The sequence below is a fragment of the Engraulis encrasicolus genome, chromosome 7, assembly GCF_034702125.1.
Source record: "Engraulis encrasicolus isolate BLACKSEA-1 chromosome 7, IST_EnEncr_1.0, whole genome shotgun sequence".
NCBI classification, from domain to species: domain Eukaryota; kingdom Metazoa; phylum Chordata; class Actinopteri; order Clupeiformes; family Engraulidae; genus Engraulis; species Engraulis encrasicolus.
In genome coordinates this window covers 39,946,823-39,961,381 of record NC_085863.1, presented here as the reverse complement: position 1 = coordinate 39,961,381, position 14,559 = coordinate 39,946,823, and the positions used below count along the sequence as shown (strand labels likewise).

Below are 14,559 nucleotides of genomic sequence, written 5' to 3'. Positions count from 1 at the left end.
TGTGTGTGTGTTTGAGTGTGTGTGTCTGTGCGTGCGTGTGTGCGTGCGTGCGTGCGTGCGTGCATGCGCATGTATGTGTGTGTGTGAGAAGTATACTCACCCATGCGAGGGCCTCACGGGTCGATCAGCTACCCTGCCATAGAGTGCAACAGCCTCCCCCAAAAACAATGAGAGGTGACAGAGCTGCGCTGTAGAAAGGAGCCGCCAAACATCCTCTATAGATGCACACACACACACACACACACACACACACACACACACACACACACACACACACACACACACACACACACACACACACACACACACACACACACGCCTCACCGCTACATATTGTTTGTCTTTGCTGGGGTTGTTGTGGCGGTTTCCAGGAAGTGACCTCAGGCGAGAGGCGAGGGGTGAAACGGAAACGGCATCCCTCTCCTCTCCACTCCTCTCCTCTCCTCTCTTCTCCGGCCCGGGCCAAAAAAGGGAAGGTCTGCTGCCTCGGCCAATACACTTTCTCTGCCAATATACTCAGACCAGCAGCCTGTAATGAAATGTGAATTATAGGCAAAGAAAATCAGACTTAGATCAGACTGAATCAGAATGAATTTGCACAGAAATGGGGTCCAACATGTAAGTATATCACAAATATGATTGTGTGAGTTACCAATCAACTAAGCAAGACTAGTTTCTTGTCAGTCTGTTGGCTCAGTTACTGTATCTAGCCTGGGCGCAACTCATTGCACTTGTGTTGCTTCTTGAATTTTTTTTTAAAGAATGCAGTAGCCTGGCTATTAATGAGCAAGTTTAACAACAAAATCAGCACTTTCTCCAAAGACAAAACTTACGCCACACCAGATAACTTCTGGCATTGACAAACACATTCTCTTTGTCCGCTATTGAAGTTCTCTGTATAGTAACAGTTACATAGCCTATTTGTAAAGATGACTTGCGTGCTGATGGTGGACTTCAGCTGTAGCCGTGCACACAGTCCTTGTGGAGTAATCAATCCCAGTCTGGTAATTTAGTGGCCAGTGAAAACGATCTGACGGTATCCTGAGAGGACGATTTTAGAGCTTCAAGGATATACCAGAGGCTGAGAGCCATTGTGAAGGGCCAGTCTTTTATGGATCGTTTTAATCAGTCGAGCTCAGCACAACATAATATAATGGCTCCTCTACCCAATGCGGTAGTAGTAGTGGTGTGTGCGTGTGTGTGTGTGTGTGTGTGTGTGTGTGTGCGTGCGTGTGTGCGTGCGTGCATGTGTGTATGTTCGCGCATATGAGAGAGAGTGAGAGTGTGTGTACACTTCCCAGTAAGCTCCCATTGTTAGGCAGTCACTGGAGGTCACTGTGGTGCAGCCCTCCTCTGTACAGTATTTGGAAGAGGGGGGGGGGGTACAGGAGAGGCATAAACAATGGCACATACCTGCGCTATGCTGTCTCTGGATGTCTGGGAACACAGGAAAATGTGTGTGAGCGAGGAATGTCGGTGGGCTTGCAGATTAGAACACCTCCACACACACACGCAAACGCATACATGCACGTGCACACAAAGTAAATATGCAAACCTCATGTGAGTCCACAGACTGTTTCGCAAACATGACAATCTGTATCTTCACCCCTTCTTGCCTGGAGCCTAAAAAATGTTACTTTAAAGATTATATACTGTGTGGACGATACTATGGAGCTAAGCTATGCAGAAAATAATGCAAGAGTTTGACATGGTTAAAAAAAATAATAATCTATTATTTTTTAATACTATCTAAAATACAGAAGACAGGGCTCATGCAGTGTTAAGTTCCAGGCAAAGCAACAACAAAAAAGCGGGCGCACCAGACATACCAACAGTATATCTTGTCTTTAACCAGGAAAACGTCCCGTTGAGTTACAATAAATCTTCTCCGAGCGAGAGAAGGCCAAGACAGATGGCAATGGCAAAAACAATCTTATCCCAAAAAAAAGTTTGAATGGGAGTGGGAGTGACGGAGTGTTTAAAATATGTCTCTCTTCATGAGCAAGGACATGTGGCAGTCTCTGCTTTTCTCTCTGCCTCTGTCTTCCTCTCTGAGGAGCATCCAGAAATTCACATCAAATGTCTCCCTTTAATCAGCACATTCTTTGATATCCATCTAAATGCTGCATGTCCTCTGCAAGAGTGTCGGTCTTATCTTCCTCTGACAGAAGTTCAGAGCAAAGAGGTTCTAATCTTATCTCAGATCTTGTTTTGCTTAAAAACTGTGACGAGATGGCACACAATGAAATGGCAAAATCTTGTTTAAAAAATGGCAAACATCTTATTTCAATCAGTGTCATCCGAGTTTTTAAGATGGTATCTATCTCCACTGCACAACAGGGCTTGCTCTGCCTTCACGCTTTGGCTTGCGATGCTCACAGTTTGAAGATAGTGTTGTTAGGTCATTAATGATAATTAGCTTTTATTAGTGATAAATTACTCCATTTCCACTCCCAAGATTCAAAGTTGTCAGTTAGTTATTGTCATTCAGAACATGATGAGAACAAACCTCCAACTCTGGCCCGGCATTAAGTGAGTGTTTCAGTGACTACAAGTACAAGTACATGTACATGTCCTCAATTCATATGAATTATTTTTGTGAGATCAAATGGTACAACAATAAAACATAACAGTATGTGTTGTATGGTTTAACAAAACACATTAATTGACAAAAAGTCATTTTGAAAAAAATGACACCACAGTACAGTAGCTTGACCCGCAACATGTTAGTTGACGGTTGAAGTGTTGTGTGGTGATGTAATCTCCCAGGACTCTGAGAGTGCTTCAGCAGGAGGTGGAGATTAGACATTCCTCTGCTGATAAACATGCGGGGACAGACCAAACAGGACATCCCTGATTGGATTAATGGGCCAGAAACAACTCTGGACTGTAGCTACACATTTACAGTGCACACACACACACACACACACACACACACACACACACACACACACAAAGATAAATACACACACAAATGGACATTCATATGGACACACACACACACACACACACACACACACACACACACACACACACACACACACACACACACACACACACACACACACACACACACACACACACACACACACACACACACACACACACACACACACACACACACACACACACACACACACACACACACACACACACACACACACACAAAGAATGCCCTGGGAATTACCAGCACATGAAGGCACATACCGAGGGACGTGAGTCAGGCACACATCCTGCATAGTGGCCCTTTTGCTCGGCCAGGTCAAAACAGAGCGACGACAGACACTCTTATCAGGTGGCAAACAGGACATAGAAGTGAGGCCCCTTTTTCAAACTGGGGGTGACTCACACAGACACACATCTTGAAATAAGCCGTTTGCATACATATACACATACAGACACACACACACACACACACACACACACACACACACACACACACACACACACACACACACACACACACACACACACACACACACACACACACACACACACACACATACTACACACACACTCGACATGGTTCAAACGTGCCGACGTAGGCAAACAAAACACGTCCCCAAGCGACCTGAAGACACGCCAACACAAACAAAACTATTAAGGCCCTGAAGATGGCCTCTTTGAGCATTTAGTACTTGAGGTGTAACTGATAATGTCCCCATTGTAATAATAAAAGCTTCTTCCAGACAGCCAGACAGAAAAATGCACAGACAGACAGACAGACAGACAAACAGACAAATAGATAAAGGAAGGTTGGCATGCATCCCAAATCCCACTCTTCCTCCTCAAGAAACTACTGGCAATGTCTCCTGCCATAAAATTAAAAAGCTTTTCTCAGACAGACAGACAGACAGACACACACACACATGCATGCAGACAGACAGAAGCAGCAGCAGCAGCGTTGGCACGCATCCCCAAATCACGCTCTTTCCCTCCTTGAAGAAATGTTTCTGCAGCCCAGATGCTGCTGTGCTGTCGTGATCCGGTCTCGGTCTCTCGGGCTCGGGCTCAGTGCTACTTGTCCTGCTTATGCAAGCCCCTGCGTGCTCACTGCAATCTGGCGCAATGGCCATAAGCGGTGTGCAGGAGCATAAGCAGAGGTTGTGGTAGGGGCAGGGGCATTGGCAAGGGCATTGACATAGGCATGGGCAAAAGAAATAGAGACAGAAGGCTTACTATAATCGGAGGCAAAGACAAGTGCAAGTGCAGTTGCAGTAATAGTGGCAGAGGCAAAAAACACACACAGGCAAAAAAGGCAGAATGCATGCACACAGACGGCTTAACTCAAGGGGCTATCGTTGGAATCAAAACAAAATAAAATAAAGTAAAATACAATAAAATAAAATTAAAGGCAGAGGCAATGCCAATGGGGTTCTTTTGTTTCATGCATGGGCAGAGGGCAAATATAGGTGGTGAGGCAGTGGCAGAGACAGAGGAAGTGGCGACGTCTGTTTTGTACATAGACAAATTGGCAAAGGCGACTGCAGAGGCAGCAGTAGAGCCTGGTGAAGAAGTAGCCCATGCACTACTACACCCACTGCCAGGCCAGCAGGAGCCCCTGCAGCCTCATGCCGTGTACAGACCAAGAGCGAACGAAGCGACGGAAGTCATTATTTCTCTATGGAGGGCACGCGACCTGCGCTACCAAAGCGAATTCGCCAGTAGCGAAGCTTCTTGCGCGACCAGAGCGAATTTTGAAGATTAAACTAAATCTAATCGCAGGCGAATTCGCTCTGACGCTGTTCGGCGACAACCAATCGGAACGTTCATATCTCCGAATGTCCCAGGCTGTCAAGCCAGAGCCGTTATGTGATTAGCTGAATCAAACATGTCAATGCTGCGTCTGGAGCAAATACAGCGTATTCAAGGCGAAACTTCTTCTGCTACCCACGCTACCAGGCAGCGTAGTTCGCTCTTGGTCTGGACATGGCATCAGACTACTATACCCAGAAGAGCAGAGAACAGCAACCACTCCAGCCTCACCTGTCATGACTCCACTTTTAGTGGAAGCACTTGGCACTCTGACAAGAACCGATGGACTGATGTAAGAAAAAGATACATGAAGAAGATATAATGAATAGGGGAGAGGAGAGTGAAAGAGAGAGAAATGGCAAGGGAAAGGGAGAGGACCGATGGAGAACCAGTGGACTGATGTAAGAAAAAGATAGAGAGAAGAATGATTCGGGTGAGAGGGGGAGTGAAAGAAAGAGTGAAATAGCAGGGAAAAGGGAGTGCAGAGTGAAAGAGAGAGAGTGAAATAGCGAGGGAGGGAAAGAGAGAGGGAAAGGGACTGAGGCAGGAGGTTCATGTGGCTGGACTTTATGCTGCTGCTGCTACTGTGGGTTTGGACTTGGAGAGAGGGCTGTTTATTTTTACTCTGCTTTGTTTATTTGTGTTTTGTGTGTGTGTGTGTGTGTGTGTGTGTGTGTGTGTGTGTGTGTGTGTGTGTGTGTGTGTGTGTGTGTGTGTGTCTTTGTGTGTGTGTCTTTGTGTGTGTGTGTGTGTGTGTGTGTGTGTGTGTGTGTGTGTGTGTGTGTGTGTGTGTGTGTGTGTGTGTGTGTGTGTGTGTGTGTGAGAGAGAGTGTGCATGTGTGTGTGTGCTTAGACAAAAGTGTGTTTTTCCATGCACGCGTGGGTGTGGGCATCAGGGTGTGTGTAAGCATTTGTGTGTATCTGTGTGTGTGTGTGTGTTTATATTCCAACTGTGTGATTGCTGTGTTCTAACCACCACTCTCCTCTCTTCTCCTCTGTCCTCCTCTGTCCTCCTCTGCTCTGCTTGTTTCTCTTCTCCTCCTGCAGTGGTCTGGGCTACATTCTGGGCTCCACAGCCAAGGATGCTGCTGGGGACTGGCACTGGGCCCTTAGGGTAAGCAGGCATCACACACACACACATGCACACACACACACACACACACACACACACACAGACACACACACACACACACACACACACACACACACACACACACACACACACACACACACACACACACACACACACACACACACACACACACACACACACACACAACCACACACACACACACAAACACCACCACCACAACATGTTTACAGCACAGGAAGCTGCGGCACTCTTTCCATATCAGACACAATAAGGCCGTTATTGGGCAGGTCACCCCGGTTCACTCATAATACCCCCCTTTGGAGTAACAATGCAGCGGTGTTACGCAGGGACTTGTGTTGATGTAAATAAGCGCTCCTTAGATACATGGGTGGACAATAAGATTCTGTAAATGCCAGAATACAGTTCAGAAATACATTATGACATTACATCAGAGGTGTCAAATCTATCTATCTATCATGGTGTGTGAAGTGCTTGTATAGTAGCCTGGGCGAAACTCCGTCAAAGCTAAGTGAGGGTGGGAGATGGTCTGAGCTTACTCTGACATTTAAATTCATTGGCGTTCCGAATTCAAATTCAAATTCAAATTGTGCTTTATAAGCATGACTGTTATGATATAGTGTTGCAAAAGTGTGAATAGTGCTACCTTAACCAATCAGTAACGAACTTCGCAGGTGAGTTCTGCGTCACCACTCTCAACTGTTTGCTGATTGGCAGAACAGGGAGTGAACCAAGCTAGGAGGCTTTCACCAGACTATGTGCAGAGACAAAATCTTTGGGTGGAAGTACATAGGATGGCGTCACCAGGCTGCTCGTATAGGGCTTGGAAATAAAGTTATCCTCACACTTCTCTGCAGCTGTGGATGGCCCATTCGTCAATTGGCTGTGTGTGTTTGGGGTGTGGCGGAGTGGGTTACAGAATATTATGACTTAGCAGGGGTTATTATTATCGTATTTCATCACTGAGTCATTCTGAGGCCTGTGGTCCTACAGTAGGAGCTAGATTTGCCCCTGTTGAGTCAAGTCAACCCAAAGACCGAGACCTGTATCATCAAAACATCCTGCCAGAATGGGAGCCCATTTAGGCGGCGCTGAGAGATGGACCACAAGCATAATCAACACCACTGTGGCTTTGACAGCTCCGGAAACTTCCCTGTGCAACCAGGGGTTACGCACACATGCACTTTTGTGTACACACACACACACTTTCATATGCACATAAGCAAATACACATAGGCACACAAAGATGCACGCTGCACACTCATGCACACATACACACACAGATGCACGCTGCATGCACTCGCGCGAGTACACGCGAGTACACACGCGCACACACACACACACACACACACACACACACACACACACACACACACACACACACACACACACACACACACACACACACACACACACACACACACACACCGCAGCAGAGACACAGTGAGTCCAGTATGCTCATGAACTCTCGCTCCATTCCCGTGCATCCGTCTCAAAATAACAGCGGTCCACACCACTTCAAAACTGGCCCCGCCGTAGCCACACTGGACAGGTGAATCCCAGAATACCGCCCGCCTTCGGTTACGGAAAAGAGACGGCCCCCGTGTTTGCTTACACTGTCGGCTCCTCCATGAGGTCCACATTGGGCCCCATGACAGGATCACTACATTACACCAACCATACACCACTATGGAAGTCATGAATATGGCCCATATTATCTATGTTTGCTTACACTGACCTGACGGACTCAGACTCTGACACCATACCTTCACTAATGGAAGTCTTGAATATGCTCCATATTACCTACACATTACCACCGCCAGTTGGCCTGGGATCTTTTTCACAGATGGCATATCGGATCTCGAGGCTGTGCAAATACGGTGCTCGGGGAGCCAACCTCTGACCCGTTTCGATGGTTCTGTCAGTGCACTCTTTGTGTGGTGCAGAGAACGGACGGACGGGCGGACCAGGCCCAACCAGGCCCGGCACGACTCCCCCTTCCTCTCCGTTACAAAGACGAACTTGTTCTGGCACCCCCTGGAAAAAAAGAAAAAAGGAAAGAAAATGTTTTTTCTCTTGCTCTCTCTCGTTCCTGCTACTTGTCATTGGAGCACTTCAGCAAAAAAAGTCAGAGAGAAAGAAGGGGGGAAAGTGGGGCTTAAATAGGCTATTAATCAGGAGCTAATGGTCGGCCTGCCGGGTGATTGATCCGAGGAAATTAGTGGTGCTACTGCACCTTGCCTGGCCCCAGCGAGAGCGTGAGGAAATTCGGGGGCCTCTCACCATCAGAGATCTTTGACAGGAGGGAAGGAGGAAGAAGGAAAAAAATCAAGCAACAACACCCGGTAGAAACTTGGACGGTTAAATGGGCGAGCATTTTTCTTGAGCGCGGTAGAAAGAAAACTGGCAGGCTAGCCAGGGCAGAGCAGCTGAAAGCATTTTAAATGACTCGGGGCCCAACAGTTCATTAGTTTTGGCCCCTTTTCACCACCGAAAGGAAAAGTTGTGGATGCCATAAAATACCATGTACAGGTGGAGTGGCAAAAGTTAACAGGTGAGGGTCATTTTTTACTGCCACCATTGTGAAGGCCTAAAGACCAGTTAGGGCGCTGTTGTTAGTGGACACTCCTTCTCCGTCAAATAATAAAAAAGAATGGCATTGGCCTAATGTGTTGGAGAAAACTTCATAGGCTGTGTTAAACATGGTCTTCATGGGGTGTTTTAAATGGGGCCTTTATAGGTTGTGTCCTAAACATGAGCTTTGTTAAGTGTGGCCTTCATTGGGTGTCTAAAAATGTGCCCTTTTGGCCTCTGCCGCTGATAAAGGGACCCTTTTGACATGACACTTATACAAGCCATGGAAACGGGAAGGCCATCCCTCGCCTGCCTTCCCTAAAAACAACACAAGGCCCCCATACACAAGTGCAGTGGCAGGGGCCCACATTGTTCCAAGGCCCTCGAATGCACATTGCACGCTGACCCCTCCCAATAAAACATCGCAAAGGGGCACGCAGGAGCAATTAATCACCAGCAGGCCAGGGCTTTTTAAAAAAGAAAGCCAAAAGAAAGAGAAAAAAGTGGAAAGAAAAAGAAAGAAAAGAAAAAAAATACAAAGGTTTTTTTTTTCTTACCAGCAGTATCCTGCTTGGAGGAAAAAACACTTTGTGGCACTTTCCGCTTGTTTTTGCCACCGACCCCAGAGAGAGAGGGGGAGAGGGAGTTCGCTCCACTCTGAGGCGACCTTCCCTCTTAAAGAAGGGGAGGATGAGGACGGCAGCCAAAGATTATGGAAGAGGGAGAGAGAGAGGGAGTGACAGAGAGAGAAAGGGAGCGACAGAGAGATAGGAAAGTGTTTGTAAGTGCCTGTAAGGGGAAGGGAAGGGGAGTAATGCGTGGTGGACTGGACATTTTATTCAATATCTGCCTCCTCCAGAGCGGAGAGGAAAAGTCCAGGGAGGCCTGCACTCTAACCTACGACCTTTTAATTACGCCCGCGTGGCATTTCAGCGACGCCCGGTCGGCATCGAGTCTAGGTCATAGAGCATGATGGGTCATCAAGACCAGCTTTGATACAGGCTCTCTCCTGTCTGGACACTAGACTTCAAGAGTACATGAAGATATGAGTAATTGAGGAAAAGGGGCCTTTCGGAGCGAGTGGTCTGGGGGAAATGCGATACATTTCATAGGTGTCACTCGTTGGGTAACGTTGCCATGTGTATAGCAGGGGAATTGGCACAAGTCCCCCACCTGTCAGGAGTAATTGAGGAAAAGGGGCCTTTCTGGGCCATTGCTCTGGGGAGACACAGTACATTTCACATGTGTGTAACTCATGCTCATTGGTTTGCTATACAGTGAATATAACATGCTGCAGGGCGTGGGTTACATTGTTGGCACCAGCCACCAGTCAAATGATTGTCAAATATGTCAGTGGCTGGTTCCTTTCCACCCTCTACCATATACAGTATGGGGCAATTTATTGGTGAATGAGTGAACATATTGAGTCCCCCCATGGACTTCACATGCACAACGTTTGGGCAGTCGTCTTTTTCTTTTAAATCCACGACACATGGTACATGGTGAAATCGAATTTACATGACTAAGAACTGGCCTAAGGAGCTGGGAAACGAACAACTGGACAGGACAACTGTACGGTGAATCAGAGCAGATTCAGGATTCTGCTGTGAAAAATACATTGAACTCAGGAGTTGTGTTTGGCTCTTTGGGTCACAGGAGGACAGTGTTCTGTAGCATCAGGGGAGTCTTCTGTAGCATTGCAGGCCAAGCACCAGGAGCACAGGAGGAGGATATAGGGAAGGAGAGAGAGAGAGAGGAGGACACACACAGTAAACAACCTACTTTAGTGGATGAAGCAGGAACAGGCAGACAAGAAGAGATTTATGATGCATCCTAACCGCAAAATGATACACTGCCGAGGACAGGAGCAGGGAGATGCACGTAAACACACACATGCATGAATAAAAAAACACACCGAAAGACATACGCAGACATCCACACCCATACCCACACCGCATACATACACACTCAAGTATGCACACACACACAAACGCAAACACACCGATACGCAAATGCACCCGCCCCTCTACACACACACACACACACGCGCACACACACACACACACACACACACACACACACACACACACACACACACACACACACACACACACACACACACACACACACACACACATGCACACGCACAACAATTATGCAAAACAAGGCACTCAGTCCAAAAAAATCTCTGCTGCACTACGTCCACCGAGATGGCGGCAACATAAAACATTTGGAGAAAGATGTCTACTGGCCAGGGTATTTTTTAGTCTCTAAAAAGCCACAATTTCTTTCTCTGCACTTTTGTATGATAGGCAGTTAGAGAGGGAGAGAGAGAGAGCGAGAGCGAGAGAGAAAGAGGATATGACAGAGACACAAAGATAGAGAGGGAGAGAGAGAAAGAGGCAAAGAGGAGCCTTTTCTTTTTCCATTGCCGTTTCTCCATCCATGGCGGGTGATAAAGGAGATAAGAGGTGGTGCTCGGCCAACAAGCTGAGACTGCACTCAGACACTCAGGCACAAGCCTCAGCCCTCACTGGAGTAACCAGGGCCATAATTGGAGTCCGGCGTCCACTCCACACACAGCTGACACCCAGCTGAGACACCCATCTGAGTCAGGGAACATCACTCTCCATACGACTGGAGCCCTATTTCACATGTACTATAGACACGGGTAGAGGGAGATAGGGAGGATGTGAGTGAGAGAGAGAGATACACATACAGTACAAACGCTAACAGACACACATCCCCCCCTCCCTCTCTCTTTCTCTCTCTGTCATACACTATATGCACACCCTGGCACACAGTCATATGTGCAACCCCCCACCCCCCAATTGTACTGCACAGTCTGTTCGACAAACTTCCACCACTATGCCACACACACCATTGTTTTAGTTTGAGGGTCATTGGATGTTCCTGTACCGTACCGCACTTGATGGGCCATCATAGGGCCGCATTCAGCACGGCCTGTTTTTCTGAGTGGGGTAATTTTGGCGTCTGTGTATGCAACACGCCTCTTGTTTTATATTCATCTAGGTCTCCCTAGAGACAGGTAAAGCGGCTGCTCTGTTTTCTCAGAGGCCTGGATGCGGCTTTATGATATGAACGAGGCTGAGTAAGCCCACACGGCAAAGTAGCTGGATCAGAGCTGGGGATTTTTGTGTTAAAGTTAGATAAATACACCGTATGCTGTCACGCCATTTCAAAGCTCTCGCTCTCTCTCTCTCTCTCTCTCTCTCTCTCTCTCTCTCTCTCTCTCTCTCTCTCTCTCATGCTAATGGGAATGAGTCCATGAGAATATAGAATGTTCTCTCTTTCTCTCTCTCTATTTTTTACCCTCCTTCAAGTGGGCATAGAAAATAAAGCATCTGGTAGTACCCCTGTAGTCGTAGCTCATAAACGTCATCTTTGCCTCGCCGAGTATTCCCTTTGAGTTCCGCGCGCTGACATTGAAGGCGTTTTGTTTTCGCAGGTGTCTCCGTTCCTGGGCATGACGGCCTGCACGCTGATCCTCCTCTTCGTGCCAGACCCCAAGAGGGGGCTCGCCGACGCCAGCGGACCCAAGATCAAGAGCCACACCTCCTTTGTCTGCGACATGAGATCCCTGCTGAAAAAGTAAGGCAAACACAGACAGAACCTGGAGTGCTCCACAGCCCTCACATATTTTAGTCGTTTTTGGATGCGTTTTGCATATAGTATATTTGCCATACATATTCATTAATGCAGTCACTATTTCTGGGAAGCCAATGAAAGACTTACTTTGAGCATGGAAAGTGTGAACAAGTTCATATCCAAAAAGGGTAGGACATGTTTTTAAGTATATTCAAATCCGCTGCTGTAAAGTTGTGCATTTCAAGGGACATCAAACAGCAGTTGGGTTGTTTTGATCAAGAATGAAAAACTATCAATCAAAACAAGCCAACTCCATTCTGTTCTTTTTTTCTCCCAGACTGATTAATAGAAATTCACTTGAGACGGACCTTTTGAAGTCCCCTTTGAATTTACTTGAAATGGGCTCTTCAAATATCCAGAGAGAGCGCAATTTAAAAAAAAAATCTGTAACAGTGATTACCCTTGTGAAAGTGAAAGTCTCATTATCACTGTTGCACAACACAGCACACCGCAAACACAACAAAATTGCTGGGGGGTCCTGTGGCATACCCGTACTTACATACTTAGAGAGCCAGGTTCGAATCCAACCTGGGTCATTTCCCCCCCCCCTACCCCATCTCTCTCTCCTCACCGTTGTGCTGTCACATCTTCACTACCCATTTATGCCTATGGCCATATTAGGAGGCAGCCCAACAAGCACAGCAGTGCACGGTACCAATTAAGTAAAACTTAATTCATGGTGTAAGTACAACACAAATCCAAGATATTACATAGCTGTTACACAATTTACTCCAATGTACCTAATGAGATAGATGGACTGTGTTGTTACTGAAAAACACTAAAAACCTAACATGGACCCACCATAAACTTGATCCAGGGTCAGCTGATTGCAACACAACTACACATGTCTTACTCAGATAAGTTACCTGTTTTGAAAGGAAACTGTTTTAATTTTGGACACGTCTGTTCTTAAGACACCAACCAAACTCTCTCTCCTACAACTCTGCCCATGTGTGCTAATTAGTCTTTATACTTGTCTTCTTCTCCTCTTCACCAGTCGCAGCTTCGTCTTCTCCTCTCTGGCCTCGGCCACGGTGACCTTTGCCACAGGGGCGTTCGGCACCTGGATCCCCCAGTACCTGTACAGGGCGCGTGTGGTGCAGAAGGTGACGGAGCCATGCACTGTGGCACCGTGCAGCAGCAATGACAGGTAAAGTAGGGGCTCACACCTCAACACCACCACAGTCCACTCTTCACCTGCCCCTCTCCACTAGCTCTGTAGGCCATTGAAATACAGCCTGCTATGATGGGAAGTATTCATTTAGAAGAGTCACTTGCTTCTGTGGAGCATCCTGCTCTGTATATAAAAATTTGATTAGACAGACGGATTGATTGATTAATTTCTAGTAAATCAACCGCTATGAGCTATGAATTTCTAGTACATTTATCAACTATATTAAGTATGTGATACTAGTTGATATGCATATCAACGTGTAAATTCCGTGAAAGTAAATGTGAATGGGTGTGGTACGATGTTCTGATTGTCCCTGTCTGCCCTCTGGTCTGCAGTCTGATCTTTGGAGCGATCACGTGTGTGACGGGTCTGCTGGGAGTGGTGATTGGCGCGGTGACGACGCGGCTGTGCCGGCAGAAGACGGAGCGCGCCGACCCTCTGGTGTGTGCCGTCAGCATGCTGGGCTCGGCCATCTTCATCTGCCTCATCTTCGTCACGGCCAAGAAGAGCATCGAGGGGGCCTACGTAAGTTCACCGGCGGCAGACATTTTGTTCTCTAGTCACATTACATCACATTTAATAATTACTTTTACATTCTAGTTACATTATGTTACATTTAGTTACATTACATGACCTTACACTTAATTGACAATTTCATCCACAGTGACTTTAGTTATTACTGGGTACTGTATAAGTTTATAGTTCCTGTAGATTTGTCAGGTTAGGTACCTTGTTCAAGGGCACTGCAGACATGGATGATATGGGTTTCGAACCCACGACCTTCCAATCTCAAGACCAGCTCTTTAAGTATTAAGTCATGGCTGCACATATTACATTACATCATACGCCTTTATCCAAAGTGACTTTTACACGAGGACATGATCAGCAGTGTACAATATGTGGAGAAAAATGTCAGAGCACAAAGGTAAAGCAAGGTTAGTGCCAATGACTAGGGTTAGAGGGGGTTTTTTTTAAGAAGAGAAGAAGAGACAGTTTTTGTCCAGAAGAGGGTTTTGCAATGTCATCGTTGTTCTTTCATATTGCCATGGGAGCAAAACAAGCATCAAGCGAAATGCCAAATACACCGGCCGGCCTCTCATTAAACTTTGAGGAGTGAACTAACCTGACATGAGAGGAGGAAGAGCTGGTGCTGTTTTCGACTCTTTCTGTCTGTCTCTCCGACACAGTTTCTCTGTCTCTCTGTCTCTCTGCCTCTCTCTTTCTGTCTTTCTCTCTCTCTCTCTCTCTCTCTCTCTCTCTCTCTCTCTCATCCTGT

The 14,559-nt window shown here is 46.8% G+C and overlaps 1 protein-coding gene across 1 annotated transcript in view; it reads left to right on the top strand.

The window, feature by feature from the left end:
• spns2 (SPNS lysolipid transporter 2, sphingosine-1-phosphate) overlaps window positions 1–14,559 on the top strand; it is a 119,507-nt gene that overhangs the window by 79,301 nt on the left and 25,647 nt on the right. Inside the window, exons 5-8 of the mRNA XM_063203527.1 lie at window positions 5,803–5,869; window positions 11,910–12,052; window positions 13,107–13,259; window positions 13,619–13,808. Of these exons, the coding sequence (XP_063059597.1) occupies window positions 5,803–5,869; window positions 11,910–12,052; window positions 13,107–13,259; window positions 13,619–13,808 (553 nt within the window). The remainder of the gene's footprint in view (window positions 1–5,802; window positions 5,870–11,909; window positions 12,053–13,106; window positions 13,260–13,618; window positions 13,809–14,559) is intronic.